This window comes from Cololabis saira, chromosome 10 (genome assembly GCF_033807715.1).
Source record: "Cololabis saira isolate AMF1-May2022 chromosome 10, fColSai1.1, whole genome shotgun sequence".
In the NCBI taxonomy this organism is placed as follows: Eukaryota; Metazoa; Chordata; class Actinopteri; order Beloniformes; family Belonidae; genus Cololabis; species Cololabis saira.
Genome location: NC_084596.1, coordinates 22,588,504 through 22,604,928, shown reverse-complemented (window position 1 = coordinate 22,604,928; position 16,425 = coordinate 22,588,504). Strand labels below are relative to the sequence as shown.

Here is a 16,425-nt window from a genome sequence, read left to right as displayed (position 1 = left end):
TGAACTGTCGGTTCTGTCGTCCACATTGTAAGCAGTCCTTAAGGCTGATTTATGGTTCCGCGTTACACCTACGCAGAGCCTACGCCGTAGCCTTCGGCGTAGGCTCTGCGTCGATTTAACGCAGAACCATAAATCAGTCCTTACCCTCACCCTACCCGGTATTTACGCGACAGGACCAGGGCCAGGACCTCATGCAGACAGACGGGACGTTCGTGATGGGCTCCAAGTCGCGTCGCAGGTCCAGATCCACGAGCCGGAGCCGAGCGCGGCGGAACAGGTCCCGGGTGAGCCGGTCCCGCTCCCCCGAGGAGAGGAGAGGGCGCAGCGCCGCCAGAGGAGCCCGGTCCGGGTCCAGGTCCGGGTCCAGCAGCGGAGCGGAGAACCGAGGGGGGCCGCGGGGGAGCCGCCAGCAGGGCCGCTCATCAAGGTTTATTTACACTTTTAATCCTTGTCACAATGTATCCACCGCAATCTGAATACAATGTAATGGGATGGTCGTCTTTATTGAACAACAGGTGAAACTAGGGTTGCCAACCGTCCCTTGAAAAACGGAATCATCCCGTATTTATAAACTAAAGTACGTGTCCCGTATTGAGCTGAAAAGGGACGCACTTTGTCCCGTATTACTGTGAGAGTAAAAAATAGTCATTTTTTTCTGTTTTACTACAACTGTAGCCTACAGTCATGGCCTTTGAAGCACAAATATGTTTACAAGTTTTCTACAGACTTTCTGTTTGCACTAAAAATGTGCACTATTACAGAATGGATGTTCTGCTTTCTTTCTATTGTTTTATATGAATTTATAAAATTTTAAGTTAAGCAGGACAGGTCTCTGTTTGTTTATTTGTTTTATTAAGATCCCCATTAGCTTTTGCAAAGCAGCAGCTATTCTTCCTGGGGTCTTCATATTTTCATGAGTGACAATACAGTGTACACACAATACAAACCAAACAGAAAAAATACTCATTCAAAAATATATACAGAAACACAAATATTCACACATACAAAACATATAAACAACAAAACATACAACACAAGCTCCTACATTGAATCATCACAAATACTTTTGTTACATTGCAAAGATGCCATGACCCAACAATATGTTTAAGAAAGATACTTATTTTATTCAGTTCATTTTGTTATTTTGTATTAAAGTGAATTACTGGATAATAATTTGTTTTCCATGTAGTCATAGCATTCAAAAATATGCATCTAATTCAACTCGGGTTTGAGTCAAATGGTTAAAATTGTTTCACTCACCAAAAAAGGGGCTAAAAAAAATCACCACGCCAGGAAGGGTGAAGGCAATCGGGTTGGCCGGCCCTGCCAATGAGGTGTCCCTTATTTATTTTTCAGGGAGTTTGGCAACCCTAGATGAAACACACTTGAGCTCATATTGAGAGTAGACCACTTTTACTCCATCAATGATAATGCCACTCTTCTGAACTTTCTCGTGGGTAAAAAGGGAATTGTTGTTCTGTTGAGTCCTGATCTCAGCACATCCTTCCACATTCGGCTGGTTATGATGTACATATATATTTCTCTTACATCCCGACTAATCATCATTTTTCTGCTTCAGTTCTGATTCAGATGACCGCAAGATGAGGAGGAGGATGGAAGCGGAGAATCGTAGCAGAGCATCTCGAGACGGGAAGAAGGAAAGGTCCCCGTCTCCCACTGACTCCCGTGATGGGAGTAGTGACAGAGAAAGAAGAAGAAGAGGAAGGAGGAGTGCCGAGAGAGGGAGTCCAGCCAGAGACAGACAGAGGGGGGAGCATAGCAGGGAGTGGTGGGGAGATAACAGCAGAGATCGTGAAAGAAAAGGAGACAGAGACCAAAGCCGAGAGAGAAAGATGAGAAGTAAAGACAGGGAGCAAGAGAGGAGCAGGAGAAGCAAAGAGAGGACTGACGGGAACAGAGGCAGACACCGTTCCAGTTCGTCCGAGTCATCCAGTAGTTCAGGGTCTGATGATGAGAGATGTGCCGTCAAAGAAAAAGAGGACAGGAAGAAAAAGAATGAGATGATGAAAGCTCTGGAAACGCCAGAAGAGAAGAGGGCCAGAAGATTGGCAAAGAAGGAGACAAAGGAGAAGAAAAGGAGAGAGAAGATGGGCTGGAGTGAAGAATACATGGGATACACTAATGCAGACAATCCTTTTGGTGACAATAACCTGTTGGGTACATTCAAATGGCAGAAGGTGAGTTCCTGTCCAAGAACTGTGAATAGTTGATCTTCATCTAGCTTTGTAGTATTATTTTTCATTTATATTAATTTTCTCTGTGCACATGTTCTCAGGCGTTGGACCTAAAAGGCATTGGCCATCTCGGAGAAAAAGACCTCAAGGACAGAAACAAACGTATTCAAGAGGAGAACCGCAGAGAGCTGCAGAAGGTATGAACTTTGAGATAGTTCTGGGATTTTTTTTTCTTATTTGATAGCATTACCAAAAAACTGAAACTCATTACCTGGTTGGGTGTTTAAAAAAAAAAAAAATCAGTTATTAAAAATGGAAGAATTTAAAAGTAGCATTTTTAATCAAACTATTTTTATTTCATTTTTTTTTTTTTAATCTTCTAGGTGAAACAGCTGCGTTTGGAGCGGGAACGAGAGAAAGCCATGAGAGAGACGGAACTGGAAATGCTGCAGAGAGAAAAAGAGGCAGAACACTTCAAAACCTGGGCTGAACAGGAGGACAACTTCCACCTGCAACAGGCCAAACTAAGGTAAACATCTGTGTTGTGTTTTTGTTTTAAAGCTCTTTGGGTACTAGTGTCCATTTTCGACAGGAGAAGAGTGAGGGATGACACACAGTGAGGGATCCTTTGGCGGGACTCAAACTCGAGTCTCCTCTGTTCGTGGAGTGTCCACTCCACCAGCAGATTTATGCCACACATCACACTCTTTCATTTTCTGTTCTACTTGTGGCTCCACTAAAAGTTTTTGCTCTGACTTACTTTGTTGTACACTTTCTATGTAGGTCTAAGATTAGAATTCGTGATGGTCGAGCCAAGCCCATTGACCTTTTAGCTAAGTACATCAGCGCAGAGGATGATGATCTGGCTGTGGAGATGCATGAACCCTACACGTTTCTCAATGGGCTGACTGTCACCGACATGGACGATCTGCTAGAGGACATAAAGGTTTGTAGCTGCTCTCTATTACAGCAGAATTTGAACTCAGATTGTCGTACTGTAAAATGTGACAGGAGGTACGATGGGAGAGTGTGTTGTGAGACTTATATGTATTTTAACAACTTAATGGTAATAGTTATGGTACTTCATATCAGCTGCTGTCAAAAAAAACATTGTCTATTTGTGGCTCGCTGCCTGAAAGGTGTACATGGAGCTTGAGCAAGGAAAGAACGTGGACTTCTGGAGAGACATGACGACCATCACAGAGGACGAGATCGGCAAACTGAGAAAACTGGAGGCGTCTGGGAAAGGACCAGGTACAGTCGCACAGGTCCAGAAATGTACAGACATTGAAACAAGCAGAAATGGATTTTCTGTGTTGTGATTCTTTCCCTTTACTGCAGCTGGTTGTTATTTCATCATGAGTTTTTCTGACCTGGGTTTAGTTTTTTTTTTTAACAAAAATTTTAAGCAAAACAAATGCAGCTCTGGTTAAGAGCATCGGCTCAGCCTTTGCAGAATATTACACCTTCCACCCAAACCTAGTAAAAGTATGACCTATTTTACTTGTAGTGACAGCCCCACTGACGTCATGCTGCAGCTTCAGGACTTTAAAATTCAAATGTCACACTTAAAAATACCAAAAATAAAACAGACACATTCCTTTTCATGAGCCAAATTCTTTACTTTACTTAGTTATTTTAAATTCTGCTTCTATGTTTAAAATGTTTTGGTAAACAGCTGAAATGGCCAAAACGGAGAAGTTGTGTTGGTGTCCAAGTATAAAGAGACCTCTCTTAAGGTAGCACTGACAGTATTTCATGCTTTCATCCACAGGTGATCGGCGTGAGGGCATCAACACGGCTGTGAGCAACGATGTCCAGACTGTGTTCAAAGGAAAGACGTACAGTCAGCTGCAAGCGCTGCACTTGAACATCGAGACAAAGATTCAGGCTGGAGGATCGAATCTTGACATCGGCTACTGGGAGAGTCTCTTGCAGCAAGTCAGAGTTTACATGGCCAGAGCCAGGTACGCATGTAGAGACTGCAAATGCGTTCAGTTAATTAAAAACACATGCTGGCGCAATAAATGTTTAAATGGTTTCTTTGTATGGGCAGGAAACTAAACATGTGACTACCTTTTGCATCCTCCAGGTTGAGAGAGCGACACCAGGATGTGCTGCGTCAGAAACTGTTCAAGCTCAAACAGGAACAGGGAGTGGAAAGCGAACCGTTGTTTCCGATCGTCAAAGAGGAAATGCGAAGTGATGACGACGATGATGATGAGTATGTTTCCTTAAAGCTACATAACAGTCTCTTGCTGACTATAATAATAATAATAATAATTCATTTTATTTAACGGCGCCTTTCATGTCACCCAAGGTCACCTTACAGAATAAAAACAAAACAATACAATAAAGGAAATACAATAATAATAAAGTAGAAATTATAATACATACACACATACACAATACATACAATCAAGGAGCAACAGTACAGATAACAGAACAGTATGGTGGGAGGTAGTGTGTGGTGACCGGTCAAAGTGAATGGGCAAGTTTAAACAGGTGAGTCTTGAGTTGTGTTTTGAATGTGGTGATGGAGTCTATTTGTCTTATGTGTGGGGGGAGGGAGTTCCAGAGTCTGGGTGCCGTACAACTGAAAGCTCGGGCACCCATGCTGCTAAGGTGTGAGGTGGGAGTGAAAAGAAGTCCAGCAGAGGTTGAGCGGAGGGTACGGGAGGGGGTGTATTCTTTCAGTAGGTCACAGAGGTAGGTGGGGGCTAGGTTATGAAGGGCTTTGTGGGTGAGGAGGAGGTTTTTATAAATGATACGGTATTGGACTGGGAGCCAGTGGAGTTGGATAAGAACGGGGGTGATGTGGTCAGATGACTTGATGCGGGTGATGATCCGGGCGGCCGAGTTCTGAAGTGAGTTGTAGTTTGTTGGTGAGTTTGGTTGGGAGGCCAGTGAGGAGAGCATTACAGTAATCGATACGGGATGTGACGAATGAGTGGACCAGAATTTCGGTGCTGGATTGGGACAGTGCTGGACGAAGTCTGGAGATGTTGCGGAGGTGGAAGAATGCAGTCCGGGTGATGTTGTGGATGTGAGGTGCAAATGAGAGTGTACTGTCCAGAATGACGCCGAGGCTCTTGACGTGGGGGGAAAAGGGTACCGGGAAGCCGTCGATGATGATGGGAGGGGCGGGAGAGGGTTGTGACTTGGTGAGGGTGGATTTGGAGCCGATGAGAAGAGCCTCAGTTTTATTGCCGTTGAGTTTTAGGAAGTTATTGCTCATCCAGGTATTGATGTCGTGTAGGCAGGTGGTGAGGGAAGCGGGAGGAATGGCAGCGGTGGGGTTGGAGGAGATATATATCTGAGTGTCATCGGCGTAAGTGTGAAAATGGACCCCATGGTGACGGAGAATTGAACCTAGGGGTAGGAGGTAGATGGTGAAGAGAAGTGGACCCAGTACTGACCCCTGGGGGACACCCATTGTGACACCCGTGCATCCGGATTTATGGTTCTGTAGTTGGACAAACTGTGTACAACCTGAACTGAGAACTGAGTTTTAAGTTTTTCATGGCAGATTTATAATCTTTACATTCTGTGCTTCTTAAGCGAGTGTGAATCCTAAACTCCAAATCAATTGAACTATTATGACACACTTTCTCTTCACCGAGTGAAACATCAGAACCTGTATGTTTCCCCATCAGGCAAAGAACAAGAGGTCAAACAAGGGATTCTTCAACAGACGAATCCTCCACAAGAAAATCTAAGAGAAGAGAAGCAGAGGAGGACGAGGGGGCGGGGCCGTCCACGTCTGCAGCCGGGAGCCGAGATGAGCAGGGAGGAGAGCAGAGTGAAGGGAAGGATGAAGAGGGGAAAGGTGAAGTTGTGGAGGCTGTGTTGACGGAGGAGGACCTGATCCAGCAGAGCCAGGCAGAGTACGACTCAGGTCGCTACAGTCCCGCGCTGCTCACGTCCTCCGAGCTGCCGCTGGACTCTCACAGCATCACCCCGGAGGAAGACATCCACAGATTACAGTTGGCCCGCAGACAGCTGCAAGTCACAGGTATGAGTCTTTATATATAGAGTAGAAGGAAACTGATCCTGGGCATATGAATAAAGCATTGTGATGACTCCATAATGCAAATGTTGGCTCACTTTTGTTACATTTTCTCTCTGTTAGGTGACGCCAATGAAAGCGCCGAGGACGCCTTTGTACGTAGAGCAAGAGAGGGCATGGGAACTGATGAGGCTCAGTTCAGCGTGGAGTTTCCCGTCACCGGGAAGATGTACCTGTGGGCAGACAAATATCGTCCCAGGAAACCCCGCTTCTTCAACAGGGTCCACACGGGCTTCGAGTGGAACAAGTACAACCAGACGCATTACGACTTCGACAATCCTCCTCCCAAGATTGTTCAGGGTTACAAGTTCAACATCTTCTACCCCGACCTGATCGACAAGCGCTCTACACCCCAGTACTTCCTCGAGCCCAGCCCCGACAACAAAGACTTTGGGATTTTAAGGTTTCATGCGGGTCCGCCATACGAGGACATTGCATTTAAGATTGTAAATAGGGAGTGGGAGTACTCACACCGACACGGCTTCCGCTGTCAGTTCGCCAACGGGATCTTTCAGCTGTGGTTCCACTTCAAGAGGTATCGCTACCGGAGATGAAGGCTGCTCAACGGTATGGACTCAGGAAAAGGGTTTTATACGTGCAGATGGAATAGTTTAGGTCTACGGTTGTTTTGGCTGTTGCCATAGAAAAAATAGTTAAAGCTACAAATCACTCTGTACTGGTGTCTGTCAAAGTTAATTACAATTGTAATCTGGAAAGTACATATTAAAGGAGTTATACACATTTTTACTATTTGCCAACAGCCACTGTTTTATGGTTTCTAGTCTCAACGGAAGATTAATGTGTCACAGTTTAGTTCAAACACTTAAATTAAATAAACCTTTAACCTGAGCAGCTACACAAGAGGTATAAAAATAAAAGATTCACAGTGGCAGGTGACCAACACCTGACCAGCCTGTTTCTGGCACCGCAAGTCCTGCTGAAGGTTTGATGAAAAACTCTTCTTTGTATTTGGAAAGAAAACAGGACTGACCAAAAAACGGATTTTAAAAAAACACATTTTAATGTGGAAAAAAACAAGTTTTTTAAACTAGCTGTTAGAAAAAAGAAATTGCTCATTTTCATTTATAGCACAGTCCGAGTGAGAATATATAAATTTTAATCACGAAAAAAAAAAACAACTTGTAACTGCACTTGGACATTAAAATAACAATTATACATAAAACAAGAGGCAAAGTAGAAATCTTGTACTTGCACTAAAGACACAAATATACATATTCTTGTGCTCAGTCTCAACAGTGAACTCTGAAAACAAAACTTTTAATTACGTGGATTTTTTTGTTGTTGCTGTAAATGGCTCTTAAGTGCAGATTTAATCTCAACTGAGACATTAACTGATACATGCAGTAGTTGTGCTCACAAACAAAAGACTGGAACATTCCCATCTACATCCAACGATGCCCACAGTGAAAGTTTTTTTTCCAGTCAGGATTAATGTAATGTTTTACATTTTTTTAAAGTCAAGAAATAAACAGCTAACAACACAAACAAAAGTTTGGGCATCCTGAGTGATTTTAGCTCATTAACCTCTATTTACAAAAGGAATACTGGTATGTGCAATGAAAGACAAAAACCTTTCTGTAAAACAACTGAAACTGGACAAAAGTGGCTCCCACAGCAGAATTATGAACTTAAACACTGCTCAAAATCCATAATGGACAAAAAATGGACAAAAAAAAACATGGGAGATATTTGGCCCGTCCAGTCACGCATCCTAAGCATACAGAATATTTGAAATCAAAGTTAAGTGCACACAAAACAGCCCAAAAATCTCAGAGCCTTGGAGCTGGGACACATAAAGAAGTGCTATACTGTTCCCATTTAGTACCGGTAAGCTGCTCAAACCTTCGCTGCAGGTCTTGTTATTTTGAAGCTGAAAATATGGAAGTGTGAGTAATCTTTGACATTTCGTCTTCTGGAAATTAGGTTCTCTTTTAGTTACGGAGGTATAACATAAACAGAAACGATAACCCAAATATTTGTATGCTGGTATAGTGAGGTGTCTAATTTTCAAATTTCGGACTCGTCATCAATGTACTGCATAGACGGTAGGTTAACGGCAGGTCCATCGTTGTCTGAGTCGGGGAGAGGACCTCCTCCACCAGCGTGGTTGTTATTACTGCCGCTGTGCGGCGTGTCAGACACCAGGTGCTTATTCTCTGCCGTGACTCCATCTCGGTAAGTAACCTTGGAGCTTTGAGCTTCCCGGTCAAGCTTCTGCTGGGATTGTTGTTCCTTCTTCTTTATGCAGGGCAGAGGTAGGTGTCCTTTGTAAAAGTTCCAGCCCAATAGGGCAAGAAGAAAAATGAGAAGAAGTCCAACTCCAGCCTGCAGCCCAGCGACAGACGGGCCATCGGTCTGAGCCTGGGGATTCAATACGTCACCACCTTTGCCAGGCCCTCGTGGATCAATCTGAACCTGGTACTCGGCCCCAACTGTTGTGTACTCTTTATCTTTGAAGTGCTCCACAATCAAGCAGCGGTAGAGACCAGCTTGGTTAACTGAAGCGTTGAGAATGAGCAGTCCGTCTTGTTGAAGCTGCAGGCGAGTGGAGGGCGTCAGGGCTTTCTTGTCCTGCTCCCAGCTGACTTTTGCCAGGTTGGAAGGTGAAGGGCAGCTGAGCTTCAGGTTACCACCGGGCCAGATGGACCGAATCACAGGCTCGGTACGCTCTGAAATCAAAACAAGGGTCTACTATATTTCATTTCATTTTGACCACAATCAATGCAGAAACATGCTAATGCAGCAACCTTCATTGCTTTTCACTAAATAAACAACCCCTGATCAGACTGCACAGGGACACGTGTACACTAACTCACCAACCGGCGGGCAAAGGGAGACATCGACTTTTTTCACACTTTGGATTAGTTGTCTAAACAAAAGGTTAAAAGAACAGTTTAGATTGATGGGAACAGTTAGCAGCACTGCTTGCTCTACCAGCTTGGAAATCTGCCCACCTTTGTGAAGAGGAAAGGAAAACACATCTCCCATCAACGCTGTCCCAGCCGCAGTATGGATCTCTGGCTAGAACACAGTCCCAACAGGTCAAGGACCTCTCACAGGTAGCGAGCGGCATCTGTGCTGCTCCCAAATCTGAGCCTGCATAAAGCTGACCCTGTGCACAAACAGACAGACACAGAGTAAATAAATAAAAATGAGTGAACTGTATCACGGAAAAGGGAATTAAAAGCAATAAGGCAGTAATTAGAGGAGAGGAGTTGAAATTACCGTGACATTGGAAAACTTGAGATTCTTTATTGGCTCTGGAGACTGGAAGACATGCACTTCCTCAATGATGAACATCTCTCCATCGTAGTTCACAGCTTTCAGCACTGTGCCAGCCTCTTTTTTGAATAAAAGTAATATATGCCATTTAAATGCTGTCGAATGAAGTCTACTTCTAAAGCAACAAAATGAATTACATATAGAAAAGTATGTTGTACTGAACAACCCCAAATGCACTGACCTGTGCCTATAAACATGACATGAGACATTTCTCCATCTGCATCTTCTACTTGGGTGACTGTGATGCGTGTGAATGTCGCCCCCCTTCGCATCAGCACAGGTCTCCCTCCTATCGGCTGGATAGCTTGATCCATGAGGGGCTTATCTTTGATAAACTGAAGTGTTCGGTCTGGGAGGTCCAGAGTCTGAGTTATGCCCTCACTACGGGCCTCATTGTTTATACACTGGCGAGGGAAGAAGGGAATGAAACAGAAAAGAGAGGACAAAAGAATCAAGGTTACAAAAGGAATTGGCTTCCTGCTGAGACACTCATAAAAGACACAGTGTTGTGTCGAGTCGCTACTTTGATCCAAACACATGCACACTCCAGCTGAATATTGGACGGACTCACAGCTCCGGGCCGAGGGACAGGAACCTCTCCGCTATACATCACCCACTTAACAAAAGAGGTTTCTACGGGGACTGGGGTCTTGTACTTCCCGCTTGAAAACACTTTGCTGATGTCAGACACACGGTACGCACACACTGCAGACAGGTCAGACGTGTCCCTGAAACACACACACACAGTAGACATTTCAGCCAACCTATGAATATTTAACAGTTACAGACCCTGTTCCTTCAAGTCCAAACGTACGATTGTGGAGTGAAGATGGTGTAAAAAATGCAGTCTTTCCAGTTCAGCCTGAGATCACACCAGCGATACGAGTCCTGGATAAGATACGGCAGCTGGGAATCCAGTACTGGACAATCCATTCTGGTCTTCAAGAAAGACGTCCACTTCCTTTGTAAAGTCCTCTCACCTCCTTGATCCCCCTTTGGAGACAGAAAAGTACATGCAGAAGTAGGGCTGGGCGATATATCGAGATTTTAATATATATCGATATATTTTCAAACACGATATGGTATGAGACAATATCGTTTATATCGATTTAAAAAAAAAATAAAAAAAAAATATTTTTTCTTTTTTTTTTTATATATTTTTTTTTTTTATGATTTTGATATAGCTTATTTTGTGACAAATTGACTTGAATGTTTTATTTGAGATTTGCACAAATGTTTTGTTATTTGCACAACTGTCAACCTCAGTGGAAAAGTCTGCCTGTTACTGTCTACATTGTATTAATTGCACAGTGTATTTTAATTTAATTGTTATGCAGGAAAGGGATATTTCTTTTATTTTATTCAAGAAGCATTTTTATTCTATATATGCAGGCAGTTTATTTTTATTTCATTTGTTTTATACATTTTGATATTGTGCAGACCTCTGTTAACAAATGTACCTGTGTGACATTTGGCACGAGGCTTTGTATTAAACTGACTGTTTTTTTAAGGGTTTGCCTCAGAAAAAAATGAAGCTAACAGAGATGCTATGCTATAATGCTTTGGGGGAAACCCCAATTAAGGCACAGAAAAAATATCGAGATATATATCGAGTATCGCCATTTAGCTAGAAAATATCGAGATATGACTTTTGGTCCATATCGCCCAGCCCTACATGTTATTGTCCCTGACATTACCTTGCACACACGAGCCACACGGGAGACCACCAGTTTGTTAAAGCAATCACATTCCACAGCCGCCTCACTGAAGAAGAGGTACACCTTGTCATCATCTCCATCGTCACTCTGCTCACTTTCTGGCATATGAGCCATGGAGGCAAAGATGGGTTCTGGCACGGAAAGAAAGACAAACAAACACTGGCATCATCCTTGCTGCTACATAAAAAACAACAAAAACAATCCTCATGGTGAACAGTTAAGTTAATTTTACCATTAAGCCAGGAACTTTTAAACTCAGTCCGTAGAGACGCTTCGGAGTTGCGCATCAGGACGGGTTCAGAGCCCAGGAAGTTCATTGAGGTGGCTGAGTAGAGGCTGTCATCTGGCAGGACAAGAGACTCACATGAAAGCTGTTGCTGCGGTTCTGAAGACGTCCTCTAAAGTCTTTCTTCTTGCATTACTGCTACTCACCAACCATGATGGAAGCATAATTCTGGAAAGGATCAAATGGACACTTCCCTTTTCCATCCTCTGCAGCCCCCTCAAACGTTAGGCTTCCACCTGCATAAGACTGCCCCAACAGATGCATGATTTAATGCTGTGATTATTCTGCATGTACATTCATTCATCATACATACACCTGTGTGGAAAATGGTTATGAATTTAATCTCACCATGTATTTGCATTCGGGATCGAAAGCATTGGTTCCACACACGTACATCCTGCCATCCTCCATCTTATGAAGGATTCTGATATAGTTTTTGCACTCAGTCTGTAAATACATTTAAAACACAATCAATAAATAATAATGAAATACAAAATAATAAATACAAATGCAAAAAAGGGAAACCTAGAGCTGAACTCACTAACCTCTGGATCTTTTCCTTTGTGTTTACAATCATCCACTTGTTGTTGTGACACTTTCCATTCAACCTAAAAAAATAAAGCAAGAAGTTCCAAGTAGGTGGTTTAATTTTCTTTTGAATTAACATGCATGTGTGGAAAGTAATGTTAAACTAAAGTAACCAAAATTCAGGCACGGCTGTTTTCTAATGCACACTTCTAATCAGATGGAGATTAATGCTGCATTACATGACTCAGAGCTGGGAATGACATCCCATCAGAGTTGATTATGCGCCATTTACTATTTGGAAAACCACTAAAATTTGCTTGCTGATTACACTTTACTTTGAACATGTAAACAATGAAACTATATATTTGCTGCTGAAGTTTGGACAGTGGTGTGCATGACATGAAGACAAAAATGCTGAAGGAGGTTTAGCAAACTCTGAAATTTGACTTTCCCACAAGAATTTGTGTCTTTCGAGTTTAAACAGAATCTACCACAAAGCCTACACAGCGCCTGTGAGGCTCCACTCAGGTTTTCAGGTATCCACTCTACTATTGCAATTTATGGGCAGTTTTCCAAAGAAAAACTCGAGTTCTTACTGAGGCAATTTTATTGGAGATGTCTTTGAGATCCAGCGCAAACACTGCCTCTCGGGACCCCAGCACCAACAAGCCCAGGTCTTCTCTCAGGAGCATGCTGGAGTAGTTGAAAACACCCTCCTCTCGAAACCGGAGAGCATTGTCACCTAGACAAAGTATAGAGGTGTTTATAGCTCCTCAAACAATTTTTACGCAATGTGTCTATGTTTTAAATTAATCCAGGTTTATGACATATGAGCTGACACACAAAGTTGCACAAGAAAAACGGTGCACACTCACTATGATAGGGCACAGTTCTGCGTGGGACACAGTCTAGTTGTGAGTCCTCTTCAAGCATTAATGTCAGGGGCAGAAGCCAAAAGACACAAAGGGATCGCAGTAGACACATGGTTCCTTTGTTATATCTAAGAGGAATTCAGGCTTTATCGTTTCCCAAACGGTCACTCATACAGGGAGGAAGACAGCGAGTGGCATCTATGACGTGATGAGGTCTGTTCTGTCTGTAGGGCACTGGTCCCTTTACTGGCCCCACTCAGCGGGCTGTTCATGATGAGACGGATGGCACAGACCTAAGAAACAAAGCAAATGAGGGCTGAAAGGAAAGGTTGCATGGAAATCACAATAAATTCACCACACATGAGACCTGAAACAGGCGCACTTTAAAATATGTACAACCAAAAAGACAAGGGCTTATGTGCTCTACGAAGAGAAACATTGATAGTGGCTTGAAACAAAGTTGGGGAAAATGCACCAAAAAAAAAAAACGTGAAGGAATTGCCAAAAAAGGGCAGAATGAGCTAAAGTCAGCGCAGCAGTAATTCTGTCAGTGCCATAGTAATGTTAATGCAGTGCCATGAAAGGCATTCAGCAGGGTGCAGGGATGTCAACCTCAGCTCTCCTGCAGCACCAAACACTAACACAATGAGAGATTTACGCACAGCTGAATTGTTACTGAGATGAAGAAAAAAGATCTTTCAGCAACTTTGCAGCAGCAGTTGCTTCAGAAAGGAAAGAGAGTGGTTTGAAAATTCATTACCACAATCTAGCTAGGCATGCACAAAGAACAGGAAGCAGTCAACACACAATTTGAGCTTTGGTTGCTTTGCTGCTCCTGTTTTCAGAGATTTGGGGGGGGGGGGGAATACAACTACAACCTGAAAGGTGGGTTCCTGCGCTTCAGGTGTGCAAGAGTTGCAAAGATAAGCCACGACATGCAGGGAATGCAGGAGGCCTGTCAACATGTCTCACACATTCAGCCCTGAGGTCAAAGCCCTGATTCAAGGCTGATTTATGGTTCTGCGTTATACCAACGCAGCGCCTACGGCGTACGTTGCGCGTCGCCGCGTACCCTACGGCGTAGGCTCTGCGTCGATTTAACGCAGAACCATAATTCAGGCTTCACGCTGTGAAACACCGCAGCAGTGCTCACATTTTTACTCACCAGCCATCTCCAGGCAAGAACATGCCCGTTAGCGATTAAACTGTCCTGAAACCTACTTTAATGAACCACTAAACAATTTCACTGGGAGATACAGGGTTCCTTTTTTTTCTTTCTTTCTTTTTTTTCCAAATTTACGGCATCTCTCTGATTTTGGATGAAAAAAATAATAAAAAATAAAATAAAAAACTTAATAGTTAATATCAAAATGCAGGAACTGACGGTGAGCTCAAGTCAACAATCATTCACCTGGTCCGGCACGCCCAAGATTGCGGAAGCTACAATATTAAAAAAAATAATAATAAAAAAAATACACCTGTTTAAAAACTACTTGGAAACAGCTTCCTCGGTAATAAAAAAACGCTTTTTTGTTGTTGTTTTTTTCTTTTTTGCAAAAGTGTCCATAAAGCTTTGCTGAGTGAGATAAAGCAGGTACCGGAGCGGAGACGCAGGTCTGCGGCTGAGACTCCCGCTCGTAGCCGCTGGTGACGCTCCTCCGGCGGCTGCTGCTGCAGCACCAGCGCCGCTCCTCTCCGGGGACCAGGGACCTCACCTCCCGCGCTGGAAGAGCTCCGAAGGGCTGGGTTGATTTTTCTACTTCTTCTTTCTCTTTCTTTCTTTTCTTTTTTATTGTGTTATTCCTCGTGAAGCTGCCGTTGAGGCGGCAGACGCCTCTGACCTCTGATCTGATCAAGTTTTCATTGTTCGCTCATGCCGCCAGCGGCCGGTAGAGGGCGCTGCAGCTCCGGGTCCCCAGACACCAGACAAAAGGGTGGAGGAGGGTATGACACGGGCAGACATCCTACTACTACTACTACTACTACTACTATCATTACTACTACTACTGCTACTACTACTACTATGAATGAATGAATGGAAAAAAAATGTATTGGTCACCACCAAGCATGAACACTTAGGTCACAACCAAAGGGTCAGGGCTGAAGCCTCGGCTTGTGAATGCCCCCCTTCTTACATTTCCAAATTTTCTTTTGTCTAACATGTTTGAGACATTTTCCTTATATGAAATACAACAAATGAATAATAGCTAACAACAACAAAGAGCATATGCACATATACATGCATACCTATCTGCTAAAGACGTACCTACACATATATACAAGCACATTACACATCCACATACATATGTACACTACACATGCTTACACTTACATACATGCATATATCTGTACACACATATGTTAAAAAAAGGATTACTTAAGTGTTTATCAAAAAAATACTCAATGTACTCATCCTTTTGTTTCTTTTCTTTATGACATCATTCCATTACCCGGGAACAAGTCTGTACTTATCCATCATCATGTCTTTATACCTTTTTTTAAAATTCAACACATTTTTGCTATATTTTAATTCTTCCGGTAATGCATTCCATAACCTCACGCCACAGACAGAAATGCACCTACTTTTCGTAACTGTATCACAGATCGGTTGTTTCCAGTTGAATTGGCCTCTGAGTGCATAACCTCTCTCTCTCTCTGAACATGGTTTGTATGTTGGGAGGAAGTAGATTTTTTAAACATAAGCAAAGCTGTTTTCTGATCCACCAGGTCCATGAATTTGAGTGCTTTTGACTTGATGAATAATAAATTGGTGTGATCATGAAAGCCAACATTATTCATGATTCGTATTGCTCTTTTCTGTATTGTGCAAACTGTCTGTAGTGTGGTGTTGCAAGCATTACCCCAGATTTCAACACAGTAAGTCAAGTAAGGTAGAATAGGCGTGCAGTATAAAGTATTCATAGATCTAAAGTTGAAAAAATGTCTGACTTTTCTCAACTAATACTACTACTACTGCCATTTAGCAGATGCTTTCATCTGAGAGAACACACGCAAGAAATCACATCTTAATAATATAATATTTAATACACCATTATCTGGAGGTGTGTTCACAGGACTGGCCCTTAATTCATACCTCCACATGATTTCTATGTCATTATGAATAGATTGGATAGTTATTTAGAGGCCTACTTTGTAGTAATATAATATTTATACACATGTACCGTAATATTAGTATTTCACAAATGGAAAATAATAGATTAAATGTAGAGTACAAAGACTGGATGGGATATTTGAAGATTTCAGGAAAATAAAGAGAAATTGACAACCTTGTCATTTTATGAATGATAGAATTCAAGTTTCAATTTTTATTGTCAAATATGCTATACGTTCAACATCCAGCACAAATGTAATTACAGTCCACTCTGACTAGGGGTGGGCAAAAATATCGATATGGCAATATATCCCGATACTTTTCCAGCCGATTCAATATCGA

At 42.7% G+C, this 16,425-nt stretch overlaps 2 protein-coding genes across 2 annotated transcripts; one reads left to right on the top strand and one right to left on the bottom strand.

The window, feature by feature from the left end:
• Positions 1 to 182: 182 nt before the first annotated feature.
• Positions 183 to 7,779, top strand: cactin. The gene is made up of 10 exons (XM_061732074.1): positions 183 to 427; positions 1,580 to 2,198; positions 2,297 to 2,392; positions 2,579 to 2,724; positions 2,979 to 3,141; positions 3,335 to 3,449; positions 3,970 to 4,162; positions 4,288 to 4,419; positions 5,852 to 6,210; positions 6,328 to 7,779. Exons 1-10 carry the CDS (start codon positions 192 to 194, stop codon positions 6,816 to 6,818), a joined length of 2,550 nt encoding a protein of 849 aa, XP_061588058.1. The 5' UTR covers positions 183 to 191; the 3' UTR covers positions 6,819 to 7,779.
• On the bottom strand, positions 7,264 to 14,839 carry sema4e (semaphorin 4e). The gene is made up of 15 exons (XM_061732075.1): positions 14,570 to 14,839; positions 12,975 to 13,264; positions 12,696 to 12,841; positions 12,117 to 12,179; positions 11,920 to 12,018; positions 11,718 to 11,817; positions 11,518 to 11,628; positions 11,265 to 11,416; positions 10,382 to 10,560; positions 10,139 to 10,295; positions 9,749 to 9,971; positions 9,511 to 9,626; positions 9,240 to 9,397; positions 9,102 to 9,154; positions 7,264 to 8,954 (listed from the first exon to the last, which is right to left on the bottom strand). The coding sequence occupies exons 2-15, from the start codon at positions 13,081 to 13,083 to the stop codon at positions 8,293 to 8,295; spliced, it is 2,328 nt and encodes a 775-aa protein (XP_061588059.1). The 5' UTR covers positions 13,084 to 13,264; positions 14,570 to 14,839; the 3' UTR covers positions 7,264 to 8,292.
• Between the last annotated feature and the right edge of the window lie 1,586 nt (positions 14,840 to 16,425).

What these genes read in the sequence shown, in the direction of transcription:
- cactin (XM_061732074.1), top strand. Translation starts at nt 192, where the DNA reads ATGCAGACAGACGGGACGTTCGTGATGGGCTCCAAGTCGCGTCGCAGG. An exon ending in CTGCAACAGGCCAAACTAAG is followed by an intron (nt 2,725 to 2,978) that starts GTAAACATCTGT and finishes CTTTCTATGTAG; the next exon opens with GTCTAAGATTAGAATTCGTG. An exon ending in GTTTACATGGCCAGAGCCAG is followed by an intron (nt 4,163 to 4,287) that starts GTACGCATGTAG and finishes TGCATCCTCCAG; the next exon opens with GTTGAGAGAGCGACACCAGG.
- sema4e (XM_061732075.1), bottom strand. Translation starts at nt 13,083, where the DNA reads ATGTGTCTACTGCGATCCCTTTGTGTCTTTTGGCTTCTGCCCCTGACA. An exon ending in CAGAACTGTGCCCTATCATA is followed by an intron (nt 12,842 to 12,974) that starts GTGAGTGTGCAC and finishes TACTTTGTCTAG; the next exon opens with GTGACAATGCTCTCCGGTTT. An exon ending in TCAAGTTTTCCAATGTCACG is followed by an intron (nt 9,398 to 9,510) that starts GTAATTTCAACT and finishes GTTTGTGCACAG; the next exon opens with GGTCAGCTTTATGCAGGCTC.